The following is a 24374-nucleotide window of genomic DNA, read 5'->3' as shown; positions in this document are numbered from 1 at the left end:
GATGAGCTGAAGCCAGTCAATTAATTTGTCTTTATTGCCTAAACTGCAAAACATTCTCTGAATACCAAGAAGGAGAAATGGGGCAGGAACAGGACACACAAGGAGACCAAACTGAGATATATATCTATGAGGAGTTGAAGAAGTTAAGGTCCCAAATTGATGTGACTGTAACCCTGAAATAGTGGAAACCTCTCAGTTAAATAAGATGGAGCAGTGGGACAGTGAGCAAGAAAGGGGGCTTAAGAACCGGATGGTTTTCAGTCACTAGAGGAGAACCCGAGCTTATACAGTCTCTCACCAGCAAGCCCCTGCTGAGGAACAGGCCTCAGGCCCTGCCTTGAGCCTCCCTGTTTAGGCTATGACTTCCTTCAAGGCAGCCCCCAGCTCTGGGAAAGAATACTGGTAGCCAGCAGCCAGTGTCCGCCGTGGGACCACCTTCTGGCCCTCCAGCAGCATGACGGCACGTTCTCGTCCAAAGACAGCTTGTACCACAGCACTGGGGAGAGGGATGAAGGCTGGGCGGCCCAGGGCTGTGCCCAAGGCCCGGGCAAACTCAGCATTGGTAGTGGAGGAGGCGGGAGCCACTCCGTTCAGGATCCCCTGGACATGGCTTGTTTCAAGGGCATGGGCCAGGATTCCCGCCAGGTCTCTGATGTGAATCCAGGGGAAGAACTGGTGGCCTGAGCCAATGGGGCCCCCCAGGCCCAGGCGGAAAGGCAACAGCATATGACCAATGGCACCGCCTCCACGACCCAGCACAACCCCTAGAGCAGGCAAGAAGGATGGTACAGGGAGGTCCCTCAACCTCCAGGCACCCCCACTGTTCCTCTCCACTTTGCCTTCATCACTCTTTACCTATACTGACTCTGCTCTGTGGCAGGTGAGGGCTGTGGCTCTCTTTGGGCTGTCCTGTCCACCCACCTGCAGGTCAGCCAGAAGTGGCATCTCCTGTGAGCTCAGCTTCCCTTAACCCCACCCCCTCCTGGTCCAGAGAAGACATTCCAACCCTGTCTGATACCCAGACCCCTTGTTCTCACCGGAGCGCACCACCACTTGGCGTGTAGAATCTCCAGGAAGCCTGGCTGCAGCTTCCCATTTGGTTACGAGGTTGGAGAAAAAGTCGAAATCCCCTCCTGGGCTGTCCTCGTCGTACTCCGCAGTCAGGCTGGGCTGGTAGTAAGCTGCCGGAGGAACAGCACTGGTCTGCCCTGGGTGTCCTTTGTCCCATCTGGCCCTTTGCAGTCAAGGCTTCCCTTACCTCGCCCTCCTTGGCACCTTGGGAGTCTCTCCATGGGTAGTCAGAGCCGTGGATAGTTTCCCCTACAACTTCTCCATGAGCTGACCCGTTCCTGCCTTGGAGTCATTCTTATCTTTCCTTAGAGGGCTAAGCTGAGACTGCTAGAGTGCAGAAGCTAAGAACAGACTTCGGTGCCAGGCTGCCTGAGTTTTAATCTCAGCTCCAAAATTATTTGTCACTTTAGGCAAATTACATAACCTGTCTGTGCAGAATTTTTATGTCTTTAAAATAGGAATAATACCTATCACATAGATTTCTTGTGAGGATTATATGGAATATGGGCAAAGCACTTAGAATAGTGACTAGTGTATATGTGTGTGTAGTGTATATAGTGTATGCGTGCGTGTGTGTGTAGATATATATCTACCCTGGTGGCTCACTGGTGAAGAATCTGCCTGTAATGCAAGAGACGTGGGTTCAATCCCTGGATCGGGAAGATGCCCTGGAGAAGGAAATGGCCACTCAGTATTCTTGCCTGGAGAATCCCATGGATAGAGGAACCTGGGAGGCTACAGTCTGTGGGGTTACAAAGAGTGGGACACAACTAAGCAACTAAATGTGTGTGTATGTATGTGTATATATATATATAAAATTTGGTCCCAAAGGCAAAATACCAAAACTGACAATTCTGTTCCTAAAGCTCTGTGCTGTGAGAAATAAGGGGCCTGGGAGTAGGTGGAGCTTTCTCAGGCACTGGGAGCAGTGCCACTCCTCTCACTTTCTCTGAGGTCCCCATTTCTCAGTGAAAGTACACAAAAGTCAGAAAAAATGTGCGTGGAATGAGGGCCTAGGTAGTTCCTGTGCCTGGAAAAGACCAGCACTCTGGAGCCTGAGCTACCCCTCACTGTACTCCCTCCTTTCCCTGGCTAGTCTAAAGGCTGGTGACGTGGGGGGCATACCTACACCTGTGACTAAGACCCAGGCCTGGGGGGGTTGTGGGGCCTTGGCTATGGCTCTAGCCAGCGTTTGGGTGGTCTCCAGGCGGCTGCTGAGAACTTCTTTTTGAAAGGCTGCACTCCACCTGCAGGAGAAACATGCGTGCATGCATGCTCAGTCATAGGAGTAACACAGAGGGGAATAAAATACCACTAAATATACGCACATACCCTTCCTTCCCTCTTTCCCTGGGGCCCATCTATATCCACACCTAGTAAAGCCCTCATTGCGGCTTAGAGAAACGGTCCACCTCTCCTGTAGAGGGAAAAGGCACAGGTACTTGGGGGCATCCTGAATGGGGAGTAAGGTCCACCGACTGGGAAGAAGGGTAAGTGAGTGTGGAGGAGAGAGGGTGAGGGAACGAGAAGTTCGGAATATGGGTTGAGTTGAGTTCTCCATCTGCCAGCCCCAATCTCCACAGCTCACAGGTTCCCATCAGAATCGGCCCTCTGCTCTGAAGAATGTCAGCTTCAGGGCCCGGCTGACCTGCGGAGAGGGTTGAGGATGTTCTCTCCCGCCAGGTTGACTGCAGCATCGCAGCGGGGCAACCCCGACGTCGTGAGATCATCCTGTGGGAGAAAGCACACAGTGGCCTCGAGGCCTCGCTAGGAGCCACCCAACTAAGCCTTCTTTCCATGCCTCCAGAATATGGACATACCCACGTGATCCGATCTGGCCCTGGCTTTCGGGAGATCAACGTCACTTCGTGGCCCCTGGTCTTCAGCAGCTGGGTTAGGGCTGTCCCAATGAAGCCCGTCCCGCCACCTGATCAGAAAATACGAGGTGTTTATCCGCCCGGGGGGGCCTTCCGTCCTCGCATGTAGCCCCCTTCTCTGGTTCCCTCCCATCTGACGTCAGACTTCTCCCCTCCTTCTTGCCCCCTCCCCGCGATGCTTGCAGGGTGAAACACAGGGTTTAGGGAGATTCGGCCCCTAGGGCTTGGAGGCAAAGGTCAAGTAGCCTGTGCATGAGACGGTACCCTCTCTCAGAAACAGTCTCCTAAGCCCTCAATTTCTGGCTGTATCTTCTTTTTATAAACCTGCCCCCTCCCGCGCCCACCCCCTTCCCGCCCTCCCTCACCCACAAGAACCCGCATCGCGACCACGACCTAACGCGCCTGCGCAAGATTTAGAGTGTATCTTCTCTAGGACGCCGCTATAGCCTTTTGCGCATGCGTTTTTCCGGGAGGCGCGCTCCAGTTGTGGGGCGGGCCGGATTGAGGCTGGGAGTGGCCCTGCCTGGCGACCCGGAAGAATTCGTAGAGAAGGTGGTATTTTTCATTACAAGGCGTGGCTGGGACCAGGCAAGGAGGCGGGGCCGGGGAGTAGACTGAGGGGACAAGCCAAAGAGGAGAGGAGGTGAAGGAGGGAAGATTTTAGCGTAGAAAAAACCTTTGACCTAAAGCCCGAAGCTACTCTAACCGCCGAATTCTGGATGTCTATTCGGTTAGACGGATCAGTAGTCCAAGAGAATCTGTCCAGCGGTAGAATGGATTTCTTTCTACCCAGCCTATTATTTTACCTTTTCTTCTGCCTGTTCCAGCTCCTTGCTGTCGGCATTTAAACGTCCTCAAGTTCTCTTCTACTTAAAATAATCCTTCTCCTGCACTGTTCTTCCTCTGCTAATGTCTTTATAATCAAACTTCTTTAAAGAGCGGGGTCCGTTTTCTACTTCTACTTCGCATCCGCTGGCTTTGCCTTTATCATTCTCTGCCTCTCTCGCCAAGATCACCAATTTCCAATGTGTCACCAAAACTAATGCCTAGTTTTCGTTTTTCTTGACCTCTGCATCGCTGGACACTTGCTGACTCGTCCCTCCCTTTGGAAATGCTTGTTTCTCAGCCTCAACAAAAGTCTCACTCTCGTTTGGGTCTTTTGCTTATCTTTGTTCAGTCTCTGTTGCTTGTTCTACTTCCATGTCTTAAAATGTTGATATTCCTCGAAGCTGGGTCCTAGGATCTTCATCTCTTCCCGTTCTGCACTTTCTCCCAGGTATGTATCTCGGGGAACTCAGTTACCAATTTTTAAAAATAAGACTTCCCAAATCACCTGCGAACCATAGGAGAGCCTGAGAGCTACTGAATTCTATAAAAACTTCCCATTAGATATCTCTTTTTGGATATCTAAAACTCTGTTGACTTTCAGTTCAGTTCAGTCCCTCAATTCAATTCAGTCGCTCAGTCGTGTCCAACTCTCACTTCAGTTCAGTTCAGTCCCTCAATTCAATTCAGTCGCTCAGTCGTGTCCAACTCTTTGCAACCCCATGAACCGCAGCACGCCAGGCCTCCCTGTCCATCACCAACTCCCGGAGTCCACCTAAACCCATGTCCATTGAGTTGGTGATGCCATCCAACCATCTCATCCTCTGTCGTCCAGTTCTCCTCCTGCCAATCTTTCCCAGCATCAGGGTCTTTTCCAGTGAGTCAGCTCTTCGCATCAGGTGGCCAAAGTATTGGAGTTTCAGCTTCAACAGCAGTCCTTCCAATGAACACCCAGGACTGATCTCCTTTAGGATGGACTGGTTGGATCTCCTTGCAGTCCAAGGGACTCTCAAGACTCTTCTCTAACACCACACTTCAAAAGCATCAATTCTTCTGTGCTCAGCTGTCTTTATAGTCCAACTCTCACATCCATACATGACCACTGGAAAAACCATAGCCTTAACTAGACGGACCTTTGTTGACAAAGTAATGTCTCTGCTTTTCATGTCCGATTCTTTGCAACCCCATGGACTGCAGCCCTAAGCATCACCAACTCCTGGAGTCGACTCAAACTCATGTCCATTGAGTTGATGATGCCACCCAACCATCTCATCCTCTGTCGTCCCCTTCTCTTGCTCTCAATATTTCCCAGCCTCAGGGTCTTTTCAAATGAGTTAGCTCTTCGCATCAGGTGGCCAAAGTATTGGAGTTTCAACTTCGACATCAGTCCTTCCAATGAACACCCAGGACTGATTTCCTTTAGGATGGACTGGTTGGATCTCCTTGCAGTGCTAGGGACTCTCAAGAATCTTCTCCAACACCACAGTTCAAAAGCATCAATTCTTCAGTGCTCAGCTTTCTTTATAGTCCAACTCTCACATCCATACATGACTACTGGTGAAACCATAGCCTTGACTAGATGGACCTTTAAGTTAACCTTAAGTTAAATAAGCAGGGTGACAATATACAGCCTTGACGTACTCCTTTTCCTATTTGGAACCAGTCTGTTGTTCCATGTCCAGTTCAAACTGTTGCTTCCTGACCGGCATACAGATTTCTCAAGAAGCAGGTCAGGTGGTCTGGTATTCCCATTTCTTGAAGAATTTTCCATAGATTGTTGTGATCCACACAGTCTAAGGCTTTAGCATAGTCAATAAAACAGAAGTACATGTTTTTCTGGAACTCTCTTGCTTTTTCGATGATCCAGAGGATGTTGGCAATTTGATCTCTGGTTCCTCTGCCTTTTGTAAAACCAGCTTGAACATCTGGAAGTTCATAGTTCATGTATTGCTGAAGCCTGGCTTGGAGAATTTTGAGCATTACTTTACTAGCGTGTGAGATGAATGCATTTGTGCGTTAGTTTGAGCATTCTTTGGCATTGCCTTTCTTAGGGATTGGAATGAAAACTGACTTTTTCCAGTCCTGTGACCACTGCTGAGTTTTCCAAATTTGCTGGCATATTGAGTGCAGCACTTTCACAGCATCATCTTCCAGGATTTGAAATAGCTCAACTGGAATTCCATCACCTCCACTAGCTTTGTTTATATTGATGCTTCCTAAGGCCCACTTGACTTCACATTCCAGGATGTCTGGCTGTAGGTGAGTGATCACACCATCGTGATTATCTGGGTCGTGAAGCTCTTTTTTGTACAGTTCTTCTGTGTATTCTTGCCACCTCTTTTTAATATCTTCTGCTTGTGTTAAGTCCATACTGTTTCTGTCCTTTATTGAGCTCATCTTTGCATGAAATGTTCCCTTGGTATCTCTAATTTTCTTGAAGAGATCTGTTGACTTTACTTACTAAATATCTTCTAGATCCATCTATTTCTATCTGTGCCACCATTACTCATCTTCAAGTTATTAATATTATCCTCTTTGATCTATTTTCTGCAATAGTTTCTTGAATAGATCTCTGTTTTTGCATGTTTTTTTCCTTTCCAAACTGTTCCACACACTGAAAAGCTGAATGAGTTTTTAAAAATATGTGGGAGGAACACTGTGTGGCATAAATTTCCGTTACAGAGTTCCTGAATGTGCTGGATAGACTTGAACTCATCTTCACTTTAATGCATTGTTGAGTTAGCTAGAAAATAAATCCCTAGAGACCAAAAACAAAGTGTGTTTTGGGACTGAGGCTACCTTCTGGGTTGCCAGACTATCTTTGTAACCCAAAGGCTTGGTTGCCAGACAGTGCCTGGGAAGGGGCAAGGGTGAGGAGCTATGGGGAGAAGCGGAGGAGTGTTTGGTAGTCAGGTACCTTTAGACCACAGATTCAGGAGAGTGGAGGTCCATCCATAGCCTCATGGAGGTGAGGTGGGAATCTCTTCCAGAGCTTTATGCCCTTTGTAAGAGGAGATTTACATACAGAGTGGGACAGCACTCTGATCCCAGCCACCACTCCTCCCCTGGGAGGCTGATAGAGAGCAGGCTCTTAATGCCTTAAAGATGTTTTTGTTTGGGGTTCTGGGGATTGGTGGGTCAGCTTCTCCTTCCTCTTCAGCCTCTGCTTTGACAACTGATGTAGTTAGATTAAACGGTTCGCAGATCTCACAGTCCGTCTGACACATTGGCAGTTAAAACGTTCAAATCTGAGCCAGATAACAAGACATGAGAAATTTCCATCTGCACATCTGGGTGGAAGGGCAGGTGCAGCTGGTGCCCTTCAGGAAGACAGGGGTCCCTCCTGAGTCTGTTGTAATCATAAGGACTTCATTCATTGAAATGAAACTGTTTCCCTTATAGTTGCTTCCTGAAACAGCAAAAGGAGCTGAGCACAGTCCCTCTGGGTGGTCAGGCCATCACTGTGGGGCAGGACAGGAAGCCAGGACTCAGGGAGGTATCCTTCCTTTAGCAGGAACTAAAGGGATGGGGTGTTTGCTGGTGACTCTGCACCTTCCCCCGTGCAAGCTCTAATGTGTGTGAATGCCCTCTTCATTTTGTTTGGGCAACTTCTCTCAGGCTCTGGGATGTGACTTGTTAAATTCTATTCACATCATCACTTTTTTTTTTTTAATCTGCACTTTCTCTCAGGCTCTTGGATGTGACTTGCTAAATGCTGTTCACACCATCATTTCAGGTAGTTTCTGATTAAAATATGATAGAACCAATCAACCAAAATCCTTACATGGAGACCCAACAGACAGAGGACCCTAGAACCCCTCTGGTCTACCTTTTTAACACAGTCTCAGACCCCAGAGTTTGTGGTGATAGAAACAATGTCCTCTGAGCCTTAACCTCTGTGCAGATGCCAACTCTTCTCCCAGGGCCATACCTCCTCTTCTCTTCCCTCCATGAAGATTTCTAGATGCCACCCTCTCCAGCTAGACCACTATCCAGACATCCGTTCCCAGTGGGGCCTTACTCTGGAGTTGATACTTTCTCACCTCTGGCATCAGCCCCATGTCTTTCTGCTCTTGCTCTGGATCTACCATGAAGACCAAGTGCCCTTGAGATCTGTCTTTTTCTTTCCAGATGCTCCTGTGTGTTTGAGTACTGGAGTGTGTGTGTGTGTGTGTGTGTGTGTGTGTGTGTGAGGGATTGACCTTTGGTCAGGCTGAAGGGAAATGTTTAGCATGAGTAGCTCTTGTTGCACCACCAGAGGTCTCAGTAACCCAGAAATTACACTTCCTAGCCATTCAAACGGAGAAGGCAATGGCACCCCACTCCAGTACTCCTGCCTGGAAAATCCCATGGACGGAGGAGCCTGGTAGGCTGAAGTCCATGGGGTCGCTAAGAGTCGGACATAACTGAGTGACTTCACTTTCACTTTCCACTTCCATGCATTGGAGAAGGAAATGGCAACCCACTCCAGTGTTCTTGCCTGGAGAATCCCAGGGACGGGGAGCCTGGTGGGCCGCCGTCTATGGGGTCGAATAGAGTCGGACACGACTGAAGCGACTTAGCAGCAGTAGCAGCAGCAGCCATTCAAAGGAAGGGCTATGTTGTGATCTGAGCGCAGGTTGGAAAAGAATTTCCAGACACGAGGAAGAATGAGAAACGAATAGAGTTTATCAGAGTGGGACAGGACATTTGAAGAGCGCTCCCGGTCAAGGGAGAACTGAGCCTTTTAAGGGTTAATAGCAAATTTTTATAGCCTCAAAACAGAAAATTCCTGCTCCATTGGTGGCATTAGGTCATTGGTTAGGGTGCTATAGGGTGCATATTTTTATCTACTATGGAGTCAGGTAGCTGGCCGGTTAAGATTAGGGGCAACTCATGCTATGGGGCTTGGTCAGTTCTGGAAATGACCTTGGTATAGAGCTCCACATCTGTGACCTTGGTAGAGGGCTCCACAGGCTACAGGCTGCAGTTTGTTTCCAGGGTTCTGGCTCTGGGCTGTGAAACGGCCATCAGTAGACTTTTCCTGGTTTTGTTTCTCCCTGACCGATAGTACAGCAAATAGACAAAGGCAGAAAAAGCCAAGCCAGGTGAGAGATATGGTCCTCCTATTTCATTGCTGGATCATGAATCTTTTTATTTCTCTTGTGATTTACTAAATTTTGCTGGATGAAACACAAGCTGAAATCACGATTGCTGGGAGAAATATCAATAACCTCAGATATGCAGATGACACCACCCTTATGGCAAAGCAAAGAAGAACTAAAGAACCTCTTGATGAAGTGAAAGAGGAGAGTGAAAAAGTTGGCTTAAAGCTTAACATTCAGAAAACTAGGATCATGGCATCTGGTCCCATCACTTTCATGGCAAATAGATGGGGAAACAATGAAAACAGTGTCAGACTTTATTTTGGGGGGCTCCAAAGTCACTGCAGAAGGTGACTGCAGCCATGAAATTAAAAGATGCTTGCTCCTTGGAAGGAAAGTTATGACCAACCTAGACAGCATATTAAAAATCAGAGACATTACTTTGCCAACAAAGGTCTGTCTAGTCAAGGCTATGGTTTTTCCAGGATGTGAGAGTTGGACTATAAGGAAAGCTGAGTGCTGAAGAACTGATGCTTTTGAACTGTGGTGTTGGAGAAGACTCTTGAGAGTCCCTTGGACTGCAAGGAGATGCAACCAGTCCATCCTAAAGGAAATCAGTCCTGGGTGTTCATTGGAAGGACTGATGCTAAAGCTGAAACTCCAATACTTTGGCCACCTGATGTGAACAACTAACTCATTTGAAAAGACCCTGATGCTGGGAAAGATTGAAGGCGGGAGAAGGGGACGATGAAGGATGAGATGGTTGGATGGCCTCACCACCTCAATGGACATGAGTTTGAGTAAGCTCCGGGAATTGGTGATGGACAAGGAAGCCTGGAGTGCTGCAGTCCATGGGGTCACAGAGTCGGACACTACTGAGTGACTGAACTGAACTGAACTGCTACATCATAGTGCCCAGCACACGTCATTCACCCATAAACATTATGTTTATAAGAAGAATAGTACTTTCAGCATTATTCAGTCTCTAAGTGCTTGGCACCACATAAGCAAAAGAAAGTGGAAATCCATTCTATTTAATTATTATTATCGGAGAAGGCAATGGCGACCCACTCCAGTACTCTTGCCTGGAAAATCCCATGGACAGGGGAGCCTGGTGGGCTGTAGTCCATGGGGTCGAGAAGAGTCCGAAACGACTGAGCGACTTCACTTTCACGCATTGGAGAAGGAAATGGCAACCCACTCCAGTGTTCTTGCCTGGAGAATCCCAGGGACGGAGGAGCCTGGTGGGCTGCCGTCTATGGGGTGGCACAAAGTCGGACACGACTGAAGCAACTTAACAGCAGTAGCAAAGCACTTAAAACAAAGCTTGACCACCATTGTTGTTGTTCAGTCACCCAGTCGTGTCTGACTCTTTGCGACCCCATGGATTTCAGCACACCAGGCCTCTCTGTCCCTCACCATCTCCCAGAGTTTGCCCAAGTTCATGTCCGTTGCATTGGTGATGCCATCCAGCCATCTCATCCTCTGATGCCCCCTTCGTCTTCTGCCCTCAATCTTTCGCAGCATCAGGGACTTTTCCAGTGAGTTAGCTGTTCGTATAAGATGACCAAAATACTTAAGTTTCAGCTTCAGCATCAGTCCTTCCAAGGGGAGTATTCAGGGTTGATTTCCCTTAAGATTGACTGGTTTGATCTCCTTGCTGGCCAATGGACTCTGAGGCGTCTTCTCCAGCACCACAGTTCCTTCATGGGTCCTACTGCCCCCCATGGTCCTAAATAAATAATCTTCGGGGCGATGGTCCTTAATTCTAGGCATCCCAAACCCCAGCAAAAACCCACCCCCTCGCCCTGGCAGCCCCACCCCTGCGGCCAGAGCCGCGCCTGCGCATTGCATGGCAGGTGTTCCGCGAGCTCAGCTACCCAGCCGCGGAGCGCGCGCTTGAGCCCAGCCGGCCCGCTAGCTGTGTGCTTGGTCGCGTGCCATGCTCTCGCTGGGCACCACGGCCTCGTCCTCTCCCTCCGCCACTCTAGTCCGCACACCCCGGCAGGCAGCCCACTTTCTGTATTTAAAGAGGCAGCATTCACGCCTCCCTCCGCAGGCGGCCTTTCATTGGTGTCCGGGCCAGAGTTGCCCGGCCACCCAGGAAAGGAACATGGCGAAGCGGGAGCAAGTCCTGAGCCTCGGAGCCGAGCCGCAGGAAGAGCTCAAATCCTGAGGAAACGCCCCGCCTCTCCGCCCGGGCTGCGGGGTGGGTCACGAATTAAAAACGGAGGTTTGAAACCCTCTGTGGCAAAAGAACAGCATAAGACCGCTTATCTGATTTACCGGGACAAAATTCCAGAGTAAAGGACATGGATAGGCATATAGGAGTGTAGTGGCCCTGTATGTGAGGAAGGCGTAGATGATCTTGAAGTGAAAACTTACTAAATGTTTGGGAGGAAATAACATTCTCATGTGATTCTCAAAATCACACTTGCTTGTAATGTCTGCTGATTGTGTGACACAATATAGTCTTAGAAGTTTCTTTAGAAGACATATCATTGCCAGATGAATAAAACTTTATGTATTCATTGGCTTGCTAGAACTATTTGGCATCCTTTTTAGGAACTCTGGAATGAGTGGGTGAGGTAGTGAGGGGCAAAGTATACTTTTATGATTCAGGATGGATGGAAGAGGGAAATGGGAATGTGAAAAAGCGGACCACTCTCTATTGTGGGCCCCCTAACCAGACCGGAGAGTGCAAAGTGAGATAAGAGAAGCTGTTAATTTAATACAGACTGGACTATTTGAGGAAACAAAGGATGGAAAATGCCTTTTTAGGGTGGAAATTAGAGGTGATGTTTTTACACAAGATTTTAGGTTTTAGAAATAGACTGCAATATAAACCATACCAGGTAATGGTGTTTACACTCAGTTAAGTAGGAGAAGGGAGGTAACTGAGATTCCATAGGAAGATTTGTTAGTGAAAAGTTGAAAGATACAATATCAAAAGGCAACAACCCATAAGAACCCTACAAATTAAGAAATAAATTTCTGGGTTACTGTTTTCAGGTACTTAAATTTTCCTTGGTGATTAACCAGCCTAGTCAAAAAGGCTGCTATAGGTAAAAATACCCCTTTTAAAAATATGGTGAAATTGGCTGGTTGGGGAAAAAGAGAAGTCACTGAATAGTAAGAATTAGATGGTAACTAGAAATAAGGCAACCAAAAAACTTGGACTCAAAACCGACTTAACAAAAAACCCTCCTAAACCTTTAATTACAGTCTAACTGCCATAACTCAATGTGAACACATCCATGTAACCACCACCCCAGTCAGGACGAGCACATCCACACCAACCCCCCTACCCCCCTGCAGGAGGTCCCGTATTCTCCAACCTCAGTCACGGTCTTGAGTCCTGCCTCGTTGATCTTCACCAAAGGTAGCTGTCTATTTTGACTTTTAATACCATAGATTAGTTTTGTTAGTTTCTGAGTTTTATAGAGATGGACTGACAATAGGTCTTCTTTTAAATCTGCCTCTTTTCCTCCCCTCAACATTATGTTTTTGAGATTCGTCCAGGTTATTGTGCATACCAGTGGTTAATTTTTATTGATAGTATCTCATGTGATATTCAGTTCAGTTCAGTTCAGTCGCTCAGTCGTGTCCAACTCTTTGCGACCCCATGAATCGCAGCACACCAGGCCTCCTTGTCCATCACAAACTCCCGGAGTTCACCCAAACTCACGTCCATCTAGTCGGTGGTGCCATCCAGCCATCTCATCCTCTGTCATCCCCTTCTCCTCCTGCCCCCAATCCCTCCCAGCATCAGAGTCTTTTCCAATGAGTCAACTCTTCGCATGAGGTGGCCAAAGTACTGGAATTTCAGCTTTAGCATCATTCCTTCCAAAGAACACCCAGGGCTGATCTCCTTTAGAATGGACTGGTTGGATCTCCTTGCAGTCCAAGGGACTCTCAAGAGTCTTCTCCAACACCACAGTTCAAAAGCATCAGTCCTTCGGCGCAACTCTCACATCCATACATGACCACTGGAAAAACCATAGCTTTGACTAGACAGACCTTTGTGGGCAAAGTAATGTCTCTGCTTTTCAATGTGCTATCTAGGTTCGTCATAACTTTCCTTTCAAGGAGTGAGTGTCTTTTAATATCATGGCTGCAATCACCATCTGCAGTGATTTTGGAGCCCAAAAAATAAAGTCTGACGCTGTTTCCACTGTTTCCCCATCTATTTGCCATGAAGTGATGGGACCAGATGCCATGATCTTAGTTTTCTGAATGTTGAGCTTTAAGCCAACTTTTTCACTCTCCTCTTTCACTTTCATCAAGAGGCTTTTTAGTTCCTCTTCACTTTCTGCCATAAGGGTGGTGTCATCTGCATATTTGAGGTTATTGGTATTTCTCCCGGCAATCTTGATTCCAGCTTGTGCTTCTTTCAGCCCAGAGTTTCTCAGGATGTACTCTGCATAGAGTTAAATAAGCAGGGTGACAATATACAGCCTTGACGTACTCCTTTCCCTATTTGGAACCAGTCTGTTGTTCCATGTCCGGTTCTAACTGTTGCTTCCTGACCTGCATACAGGTTTCTCAAGAGGCAGGTCAGGTGGTCTGGTATTCCCATCTCTTTCAGAATTTTTCACAGTTTATTGTGATGCACACAGTCAAAGGCTTTGGCATAGTCAGTAAAGCAGAAATAGATGTTTTTCTTGAACTCTCTTGCTTTTTCGATGATCCAGAGGATGTTGGCAATTTGATCTCTGGTTCCTTTGCCTTTTCTAAAAAGACCATTCCACAATTGTATTTTTTCCTCCTACTGTGGATGGACTTTTGGGCTGCTTCCAAATACGCTGTTGTTTTGAGCGTGCTTGTTTATGCTTTATGATGCAGATATTTCTTTAGGGCACATTCCTAGGAGTGAAATTGTTAGGTGAGGGGATATGCAAGTTTTCAGTTTCCGGACTGAAGCTGTCAAAGTGGTTGACTCAGTTTACACTCCTTTCATCACTAGAAGAGTTCCTGTGGCTCTCCTTGCCTAGACTTGTATTATCAGTCTTTCTAAGCCATTCTGGTGATTGTGTAGTGGTAGCGATTGTAGTTTTAATTTGTATTTTCCTGATTACTGATAAGATTGGGTGCCTTTCACATGCTCAGTGGCCTTTTGGATATCTGATTTGTGAACGTCCTGTTCCAAGTCTCTTGTCAGTGTTTCTTTAGGGTTGTTTGATTTTTTCTTATTTATTGATGGGCATTATCTATAAATTCTGCACATGAGCCCTTTGTTGACATATGTGGTGTATAGATCTTCCTCCGTGGGGTAGCTTGCCTGTTTACTCTCTTAAAGGTCTCTTTTGATGAGTGGAAGTCTTTCTTATAATCTGATTTATCAAATCATTTCCCCTTTAAGACAGTAGTTCTCAACTGGCAGTGAGTTTCAGGTAAAATACAGGGCCCCTAGTTAAATCTGAATATTAGATAAGTAGTGAAAAAATTTATTGCCTAGGAAATTTTTGGGACACACACTATTTTTGTTGTTGTTGTTGGAGCTGAGATTCAGTTTTACCTGGGTGTTCTGTCTCCCTCCCCAAATGGCAGCAGTTCCCTCCAGGAACCATTTGGCAATGTCTTGGAGACATTTTTGGTTGTCTTGACTGGGGCTGTGATGGTGGTGCTTTTGGCATCAATAAGGAGAGACCAGGGATGCTGTGAAACATCCTATAATGCACAGGACATTCCCTACAGCAAAAACTTATCCCATTCCAAATGTCAGTAGTGCATGGTTGGGAAACTTGCTTTAAGTTTAGTGATTTTTGTGTGCCTTGAAGAAATCTTTCTAAACCCCAGGGTAATAGAGATACTCCTGTCATGTTGTCTAAAAGTTTTATTATTTTACCTTTAATGTGTGGAACACCTGGTATTGATTTTTGTGTGTGTGTGAGATGAGGGTCAAATTTCATTTTTCTCAATAGATAGTCACTTGGCCCAGCAATATGCACCGAAATGAGTGTCCTTTCCCACTGTCCTGCACTTCCTCCTTTGCCTAAACCAAATATCCATGAATAAATGTGTCTTTTTTGCTGGACTCTGTTTCATTGCTCTGATTCTCTGCATCAACATCATATTGTACTAATTACAGTAGATTTAATAAATCTTGATTTCGAGGGATATCTTAGATTGGGTTTTCCAAGAAACAGACAGTGATACAAAGATTTGAGCACAAGTAATTTATTTATGATGCGATTCCTGGAAGGGATGTGGCTTTAGGACTGTCAACCAAAAACATGAGAGACGGAAACAGGCCAAAGGACTTAATGGAAGTTTCTCTTAGGAACTGGGCGCAGACAGGAAAAAGCTCTATTCTCCACTCAGCTCCTCAGATCCACCCTCCACCTTGCTCTGGGACCCATTTTTTGCCCTGCTTCTAAAGTCCTCCTTGGCCTTTGGTTTTCAGTTTGGATTGGCAAGTGGGGGCACTGACAGGAACTGGGGGGCAAGGGAAGAGTGAGATGGTGGAATTTTCCACTCAGCCTCTTTGTGCCAGACCACCTGTTGTGAATCCTTCTTCTACCAGAGCCCACGGCTCCTGTGCTGCAGCCACAGCTGGAGCTAGTGGAGGCAGAGCTTCAACTTTCCTTCTGAAGTCCAGGAACCACCCCTCCCCCAAGTGCCCTCATGCCCAAGGGCGGTGGTGGCTTCTCACTCTTGCCAACTCTAGGGTGTGTCGCCACCTACTATTGCTTTCCTGTAACTCTGCTCCCTTTGCAAGTAGAGCCTCCATTAAACTTGTCCTAAATTATTCTGTGCAACTGTGCTGTTGAACAGACACACCTGACAGATACACCCTCTGAGGATAAAGGCACAAAGAACAGGTTGATGTGGTTGTTCCACAGTCCAGAGGTGGAGTTCGTGATGGAAACATTCATTTGGTGTGGTGTGCTTTTCAGAGCCAGTAGCCCCAGCAAAGATAAGCTCATGTGTGAGATGAAAATCAGAGAAGATTTTCATCGGGAAAACCATTATGAAAACTAGCAAAGATCTTATTGTCCTGTCTACCCTTGCTAATGGCACAGTTATTGATGAGAAAAATGAACCTGAAATGAACCCGAACTCCTCTTCTGGGGAGCCGTGGTTTTGAATAGCCCTAAAGCCATGTAACAGAAACAAATTCCCCAAACTACAGAAACTTCCAAATAAACTGAAAGCACTGTAAAGGTTGAATAAGGACAGAAGCTATCCATCATTTAATAAAAGACATATACTTAGTAATTAATAGCTCCAGCTGCAAACCATGTAAGCTGGCCAGAGATCCATTGGCCTGGTGGACTGAGATGAGATGTTCAGTCACGTGAGAAGAGGAAAAGTCCAGGGTCTTCCCAGGAAAAACAAACCCTGCCTTAGAACCCCCATACTAACACACATTTCCCCCACCCTTACTACATACACGGTGCTGGATCTTGGCACATAGTCAGAAACAAGCAGTTTTTAAAAAAGTTTTATTTATTTTGTGGCTGTGCCTCATAGCCTGCAGTATCTTAGTTCCCTGACCAGGGATCAAACCGGTGGCCCTTGAGGTAGACGTACAGGGTCTTAACCACTGGACCGCCAGGAAGTTCCTAGCCTCCTGACTTCTGTCCCTGCCTTTTTGGTAGAACCCAGAGTAACTGGCTGCTTTGGACTCTGATTGTTAGGGTTTATCCTGGGTAGGTCCTGGGTTGTTCTTTTCCATGACATGGGGAAATCCTCTTTTATCTGAGCTAATTCTACTCTAGATGTAACATTTTCCCTCCTCTTATCAAACCCCAGCATCTGATATCCGGAGCAATGGCTTTTTCTGCATCTCTGAATCAAATCTACACTGGTTGATCTTGTTTTTTCTGGGTAAACTAGTTGATCAGTGTGCCATTAACAGCTTTTTCCACACTCTCTGTCCAAGAAGAGCTTATTTTTTCTGGACTCACGGCCCTGCAGAGCAGCCCTGGAAGAGGCCAGAGAGCCGGCCCATGATCCTCACGGAACAGTTCTTGGATGGCGCTTCCCTGGGCAGGGGATGTGGCCTTGGATGAGAGCAGCTCCTGGGGAGGGACTGTGAGCCCCCAACAGGCCACGCTCACCCTGACCCTGCAGGGCTCCTCAGCTGTGCAAGGCACACCTCTCTGAGCCTTCTTCCTAGGGTCACCAGGCCTGGTACTTGGACAACTTTGTAATATCCTGAGCTTCCTCGTCTATTTGGGGAGCTCCATGGTGTGTCCACATCTCTCTCTGAGCAAGAAATGGAGGCTTTTGGTCTCAGTTTCTAGAACTGTCACTACGTACTATACATGACTGTTGACTTGAATTCTAGGAGGAGCATTAGCTGTTATCCCCATTTTATGGATGAGCAAAGTGATATTCAGAAAGGTGAAATGAATGCTCAAGGTCAGGGTCAGGATGTACCCTAGGTCTGCCTGGTTCCTTCACTGCCCTGTGACTTTGCCTCGAGCTGTCAGGCGAGTGTATGCTCCTCAGTTCTTTGTCTCGTCACAACAGAGATTTGGAGTGATGGACATTAAAGCCCCCTCAGCGTGTCACAGCTCTTGGGTCTTGGACAGACCATATTATAGCTCTCAGGTCTCGAACGGACCATGTTATAGCTCTTAGACAAATCAGTGTTACAGCTCAGTGTTACAGCTCTATTTTGCTTAGAAGATAGCAGGAAAATCCATGTTCAAGACATGAGGGCACGTCGATCCAAAGACGCGAAGAGAAGAGCGCCCCAACACATGGGGGAGGGGGAGAGAGAACTAGCTTTGGCTCCTCTTTTTATATGTTTTTCTCTCCCTGGGCCTATCCTATGTAAATCGGGCCAGCCAGGAGTGTTGTTTGTTTTACCTGAGGTCCTCACTCCGGTCCTCGGACCTTCCTTTGTTCTATTTTCGCAGGCTTTTCCCTTCCTTGTCTTTTAGCCACCACCATTTTGGACTTCTTTTCCCTAGTCTACCTACCTAACATCACCATCCATCATTTTCTTATTAGCTGTGTCACCTTGAGCAGGTCGCTTAACCTCTTTTGGCCTCAGTGTTTTGAAAACGAATTCTAGTCTCCGCTGTGACTCCCTCCGAGGGTTGTTTTTGTCTGACTTTCAAGGAGACAAGGCACAGTAGACCTTGTGCCTGGGCCTGTGACCCTGCTTCTCTGACTCCCTGGGCCCAGCCAGCTTGCCCCCACCCCGTGCTCCCCCTCATCCAGGCCCCTGGTAGCTCTCGGCCCCTGATCCAGAAGAGGCGGAGGAATGAGGAGGGGTGGGGTGGGGGAAGATCTATCTCTGGCTGCTTGTGGTTTTCAAGATTGACTTGTCACCTTTGTAGTTTCTCTTAATGCTGGGAATTATGCAGGACTGCTGTGAATGATCATATGGTGTATGTGCTGGGGCTTTGCCAAGGAAGAAGTGGGGGGTTGAAATCCAGCCCACGCTGGCACCTCTTGCTTGGCTCAAAGGCACCATCTGCCAAGAGGATGCATCTGCCCAGAGGGGACAGCCTTTTAAAACTCTTAAAAAGGCTACACAGAAGTTCGCCATGGGCTTGGAATGTGTTGGCTTTGCAGGAGCCCAGGGCTTGCAGCTCAGCCCTCAGACCCTGGAATCCAGATGGAGAAGGGGAGTAAAAAGTAAACCCCAGATGCAGGGGGTTTACAGGTGCAGTTCCAGAAGCCACTGGGATCCCTCCCTGGGAACTGCCCAGCCTCCCAGATACATGCAGAGGGGTTCTCAAAGCCTTCAGCTCAGTGCTCTCTGCAGACCTGTGCATGGAGGGCCCCATTCCAGACTGAACTCCCTAGAGCAACCACAGTCAGTCACAGTCTATGTTTTTGCTTGCTCCAGAGAAGTTACTTCCTTATTCATCTCTCCCTTCCCAGTCCTTTCTGTATGGGCTCCAGATTAACATGCCTCAAACCCAGACTTCACTACATTCCTTCCTTCCCTGGCTCAGAAACATGTCGAGCATTCATTGCACATGATCACACACACACACACACACACAGCTGCTTTCTCTCAGCGCACATGATCACACACACACACACACACACACACACACACACACTGTCCTAATTTTAATTTCCCTTCAACCTACCACTTCCTGTCCCCAGGTCTCACCTTCAGACCTTTGCCTCCTGCATCTGTATCCTCACCCACTCTTTTTCACTCTCTAAATAGCAACTTCCGCTATGGGCGATACAGAGCCCCCTCATCCCGGGCAGAGGACCACTGATTTCAGGGGGTGCTGTAGGCCAGGTAAAGCAGCTCTGGGGTGCAGCTCGGTGCCTCAAGTGTCTTGAGGACTGGATGTGAAGCAGGTGCTCTGTGGGGCCTGCACCAGACGGCAGCTTCCTGTGTGATGGGGCCTCCCCGGGCGGGACTCTGGGGCCTGAGGGTGCTAGCAGCCTTGGTTAGGGAGCAACAGGAGGAAATAAACTACAAGAGGCAGACTTTTTCCCCTTCTCTGTTGACACCTGGTTCCTCCTGAACTTTTCTCAAACTTTGAGCTAACCATGCAGTTTATCTTATGGAAATGTTTTTCTTAAGTTATGTTAATAAAACGATGTATTTGCTTTGGAATCTGCCTTCAAATCGGTTCCACCTAAGGCTAACTTTTTTACTTTCCTCAAACCTTAACCAGTATTCATGTCAATTGTTGTATGGCCGGGGATAACACACGTGGTGCCGTTCTATCTCAAAAGTGCAAGGAGAGGGGCCTGGTGAGACTCCCGCAGCCTTGAGGTGTCCCTCTTATCTGATTAGCAGCTCGCTAACAGACATAAACGGAAAACAGCCTTGCTAAAAACTAGCAAGTGGGCATTCTTTTTGCCCTCTTTTGATGTCTATGTCAGAAGCTTTCTCTATCTCTATCTCTATCTTTATATCATACTTTAATAAAACTTTGCTACACAAAAAGCTTCGAGTAGTCAAGCCTCATCTCTGGCCCCGGATCGAAATCCTCTCCTCTGGAGGTCATGAATACCGGTGTAGCACATGGCTCACAACTGCAACCTTTCAGGCCCTGCTAGCTGTGAGTGGGCTCCAGGTCTCCCAGAGGCACCCAGGACCCCCTGTATGGGAGGATCAAAGGTGGAGAACTTGCAGTTCCCGGGGCCCCTTGGCCTCTGCTGTGGTAGGATCCCCAGGAGACCCCAGCCTGTAAGCCAGATGGCACACTTCTAGAGCCCAGAAGGTGACAGGGGCCAGTGACTAAACATGCTGCCCCCACATATGCTCCACTTACTGGCCATGTGTGGCTACTGAGCACTTGAAATGTGGCTCATCCCAGTTAAGATGTGCTGAAAGTGTACTATACTAGTCCCTAATAATATTATGGATATATTGGGTTAGATAAATCTTTTCACTTTTTTTTTTTTTACAGTTTTAATGTGGCTGTGAAAATATTAGAAAATACACTTGTGTGTCACATTGTATTTCTGCTGGTCTGGGTGTAGAAAACATAGGAGAGGGCCTTGGATGGCTGTTCACACTGTGAAGCAGGTGATGTTTAGGTACAGGTTAGAGGAAACAGGCAACACATGGAGCCTAGACCATCGCAGCTGCCAGGTGCTGGTCCCAGTGCTGCTCTGGGGCAGGAGGGCATGGCTGGTGCAGCTGCTTCCTGCTCTGGGTGCATCTCAGAGCCGAGCCTCTGCTGGTGGGAATGGCAGCATCCTGGGTGTCTGAGTGCGTGGTGTGTGCAGACGAAGATCTGTGAGTCTGGGGAGGAAGCAGACAGATCCTTTCCAAGAGGCTCTTGTTACCATTCTGAGAGGTGACTCATCCAGACCCTGCTTCCCTTGGGCCACCATGCGTAAATGACCACCACTCACAGCAAATCACTCTGAACCACAGTGTGTGGGGGGACTAGGGGTGGGGAGGAGAGGATTCCCAGCCAAGAACTGGGTGTGAAGGAGGCCGTGGTCTCAGTGCATCCACCCACGGGGCTCTGGAGCTGTCAAGAGATGCTTTCAGGGGGACCCTGATGGCTCTTTTGTCCTAAGCTAGTTGCCAGTTCCCAGCAAATCTGCAGCCAGAGTGAAAGGCTCAGGACCTCTGAGAACCAACACCAACACCAGATTCCTTCCCCCACCCTCTTCCAGTCCCCCAGAGTGTCTCTGGCCCAGAAGGCTAGGATTCTTCCCCTGCCATCCCTCCACCCCAGCCAGAGCACAGGGATTGCAGAGTGATTCCATGGGCAGGCAAGGTGCCTTTTCCCTGGGGCAGCCTGGCCTTCCAGTGGAGGCCTGGTTTGTGGAGGAGGTGCGCCCTCTGCAGGACTAACCTGCAGGCGCAGGTTCCACAGCAAGGAGGTGGTGGCTGGTTCTAGAGCCCATACCTTGCAGCTGTAGGAAGACACAGTCTTGAAAAGGCCTTTCCTCCTGTGGCTACTGCTTCTTGGGTTGAAGAATAAAGGATCATTGTTTTTGTTCAGTCGCCAAGTCGTGTCCGACTCTTCTCGACCCTGTGGACTGCAGCATGCCAGGCCTCCCTGTCCCCCACCATCTCCTGGAGTTTGCCCAAGTTCAGGTCCATTGTAATGCCATCCAACCATCTCATCCTATGTCGGCCCCTTATCCTCCTGTCCTCAGTCTTCCCCAGTATCAGGGTCTTTTCCAGTGAGTCAGCTCTTCGAATCAGGTGGCGGAAGTATTGGAGCTTCAGCTTCAGCATCAGTCCTTCCACTAAGTATTCAGGGTTGATTTCCTTTAAGAGTGACTGGTTTGATTTCCTTGCTGACCAAGGGACTCTTAAGTCTTCTCTAGCACCACAGTTCAAAATCATCAGTTCTTTGGTGCTCTGCCTTCTTTATAATCCACCTCTTACAACCATACTTGACTACTGGAAAGACCATAGCCTTGATTAAATGGACCTTTATCAGCAAAGTGACGTCTTTGCTTTTTAACACACTGCCTAGGTTTGTCATAGCTTTCCTGCCAAGAAGCAGTCATCTAATTTCATGGCTGCAGTCGCCATCCTCAGTGGTTTCAGAGCTCAAGTAGAGGATATGTCACTGCTTCCACCTTTTCCCCTTCTATGTGCCATGAAGCAATGGGGCTGGATGCCATGATCGTGTTTTTTTTTTTTTTTTAATAGCTTTAAGCCAGCTTTTTCACTCTCCTGTTTCACCCCCATCAAGAGGTTCTTTAGTTCCTCTTTGCTTTCTGCCATTAGAGTGGTATCATCTGCATATCTGAGGTTGATATTTCTCCTGGTAATGTTGATTTTCTAGCTTGTAACTCATCCAGCTCGACATTGCTCATGATGTGCTTGGCATATAAGTTAAATAAACAGGGTGACAATAAACAGCCTAGTCATATTCCTTTATCAGTCCTGAACCAGTCAATTGTTCCATACAAGGTTCTAACTGTTGCTGCTTGACTCACATCCAGCTTTCTCAGGAGGCAGGTAAGGTGGTCTAGAATTCCCATATCTTTAAGAATTTTTCACAGTTTATGATCCACACAGTCAGAGGCTTTAGCATAGTCAGTGAAACAGATGTAGATGTTTTTCTGGCATTCTCCCACTTTTTCTGTGATCCAGCGAATGTTGGCAATTTGACCTTGGTTCTTCTGCCTTTTCTAAACCCAGCTTGGACATCTGGAAGTTCTCAGTTCACGTAATGCTGCAGCCCAGCATCAGGATTTTGAGCATGACCTTACTAGCATGGGAGATGAGTGCAATTGTCCAGTGGTTTAAACATTCTTTGGTACTGTCCTTCTTGGGAATTGGGCTGAGGATTGACCTTTTCCAGTTTGTGGCCACTGCTGGGCATAAATGATCATGGTGCACCTGAAGCCTGCAGTATCTGCCCAATAGCTACCAGTTCTTTGAGTTGACATTTACTGGACTAAACACATTTATAGTCATTTGTCTTACAGTCTGTAAAGTATGTCTTTTTATTGCTAATTTATAGGTGAGAAAACAGAGATGCAAAGAAGTTATGTGTGTTGTCCAGAGGGCCACACAATAGTTATCTGGAGTCTGACTCTAGAGTTCACGGACTAAACCAGTTTACCCTGCAACCTGCTTAGGGTGTGGCCTCCCAGGAGGGAAATAGGGCAGACAGCTTTGGTGACTGTCATTGTGGTGGCCTAAATGAGGGGAGGCTGATGGAGAAGTGGAAGGGACATGGGCCCTGGGGTAGGAGTAACACCAGGCCGTTTCTGAGTTCTCCTGAGAAGAATGTGTCAGTCTCCCAACCCCAGCTGTGTGTGATAAGTCCCCACTGCTTCCCTTCCCCTCACCAAGGCAGCTTCATTCTGCTGTACACGCGCTGTGGTCAGCCACAGGGTCCCTGTGGAAGAGAGAAAAACTCACCCATTGATTTGGTTTTCATACTTCCTCCCATTTCACAGAGGGAGAAACTGAGGCCCAGCTATGGGTCACCTCACTGGTCGCTTGCAGCCCTCAGGCCTGCTACTGTCGGTGAGTGAGACTGAGTAATGAAGCTGCGTCTTTGCTGAGGAGACAGAAGTCAGGAGTTGTCACTGAGTTTTTTCTGGGTCTGTGCTTGGGAGCCTCGCCCCTTCTCTCCCCATCACAGCAGACCTTGTGTGTCTTCTAAAGATTCCTTCCCGCCTTCCTCCTGCCTTTGTTCTGACAGGCTAACATCTTCCTCTACTGAACTTAAGAGTTTTGAGAACTCATCTTCCCCAGTTCCGCCTCGCCACTTCTGTGCCACTTGGGCGTTGCTCTCACCCCATGCTGCTCGTGACAGTGACCTTCACCACGCCACCTCTCCCCCTGCCTCTTACCTGTACCCCCCAGCCTCTGCACGCACTGCCATCACCTGCCGTTGCCGGCAGCATCGCACTGTCCTCCTCCTCCTGACTTCTATCAGTCTCCCCTCCTTGTCACCATCCTTTCCGCCACCACCATTGTCAACATGACCTCTAGCGTCCCCATGTCACCCATAGCATCACATCCTACATCACCTCCGTAGCTACCATGACCAGCGCCACCGCCACCGCCACCTCCGTCACATTTACCGTCACCTCCGTCACTTTCACCGTCACCTCCATCACATTTACCATCACATTTACCGCCACCTCCGTCACATTTACCGTCACCTCCGTCACATTTACCGTCACCTCCGTCACTTTCACCGTCACCTCCGTCACTTTCACTGTCACCAGCGCCATGGCCACCATCTGTCATCGTCACCGTTCCAGGAGCTTCACCCTCCCCGCCCCCTGTGTCATCTTCTCAGCCATCCCCAGCCCTGCCACTTCCACCATCATCTCTCCCATCACCTCCACCACCTCCACCACCCCTGCCAACACTACTCTTTGCCCCAGAGAGAATGACCGGCATTGCACCAGGGGACCTGGGTAAGGAACCCTGGCAGGGAACAGCCTCCTGCCCGACAGACACTGGCTCCCAGATTTCTCAGAGAAGACCGCCAGCAAGTGGGTGTCAGAACAATCCTTCCTCTTGACCCTTCCTCAGGATGCCTCTGACAGGAGACAGCTCAGCCCTTTGTGTCAGCCATGGCTATACCTAAAGAGACAGCTGCTGTTTGGATGAGGGATCAAGGCCATTAAT

The 24374-nt window shown here is 48.0% G+C and overlaps 1 protein-coding gene across 3 annotated transcripts; it reads right to left on the bottom strand.

Annotated features, from left to right (window-relative positions):
* Positions 1–15: 15 nt before the first annotated feature.
* SDR39U1 (short chain dehydrogenase/reductase family 39U member 1) lies at positions 16–3421 on the bottom strand. 3 transcript variants are annotated; one of them, XM_061430338.1, is made up of 6 exons: positions 3314–3421; positions 2892–2998; positions 2720–2802; positions 2197–2318; positions 1038–1181; positions 16–764 (listed from the first exon to the last, which is right to left on the bottom strand). In XM_061430338.1, the coding sequence occupies exons 1-6, from the start codon at positions 3327–3329 to the stop codon at positions 352–354; spliced, it is 885 nt and encodes a 294-aa protein (XP_061286322.1). In that variant the 5' UTR covers positions 3330–3421; the 3' UTR covers positions 16–351. The 3 variants fall into 3 exon arrangements, with proteins under 3 accessions (XP_061286322.1, XP_061286324.1, XP_061286323.1); XM_061430340.1 differs by lacking the exons at positions 2197–2318; positions 2892–2998; positions 3314–3421 and having other exon boundaries at positions 2720–2801; XM_061430339.1 differs by lacking the exons at positions 2197–2318; positions 2720–2802; positions 2892–2998; positions 3314–3421 and adding an exon at positions 1259–2129.
* Positions 3422–24374: the final 20953 nt, after the last annotated feature.

This window comes from Bos javanicus, chromosome 10, assembly GCF_032452875.1.
Source record: "Bos javanicus breed banteng chromosome 10, ARS-OSU_banteng_1.0, whole genome shotgun sequence".
NCBI classification, from domain to species: Eukaryota; Metazoa; Chordata; class Mammalia; order Artiodactyla; family Bovidae; genus Bos; species Bos javanicus.
This window is presented reverse-complemented; position numbering and strand designations above follow the sequence as displayed.

What these genes read in the sequence shown, in the direction of transcription:
- SDR39U1 (XM_061430338.1), bottom strand. An exon ending in ATCCTCAACCCTCTCCGCAG is followed by an intron (nt 2,319 to 2,719) that starts GTCAGCCGGGCC and finishes TTTCTCCTGCAG; the next exon opens with GTGGAGTGCAGCCTTTCAAA. An exon ending in GGTCTTAGTCACAGGTGTAG is followed by an intron (nt 1,182 to 2,196) that starts GTATGCCCCCCA and finishes TTCCTCCGGCAG; the next exon opens with CTTACTACCAGCCCAGCCTG.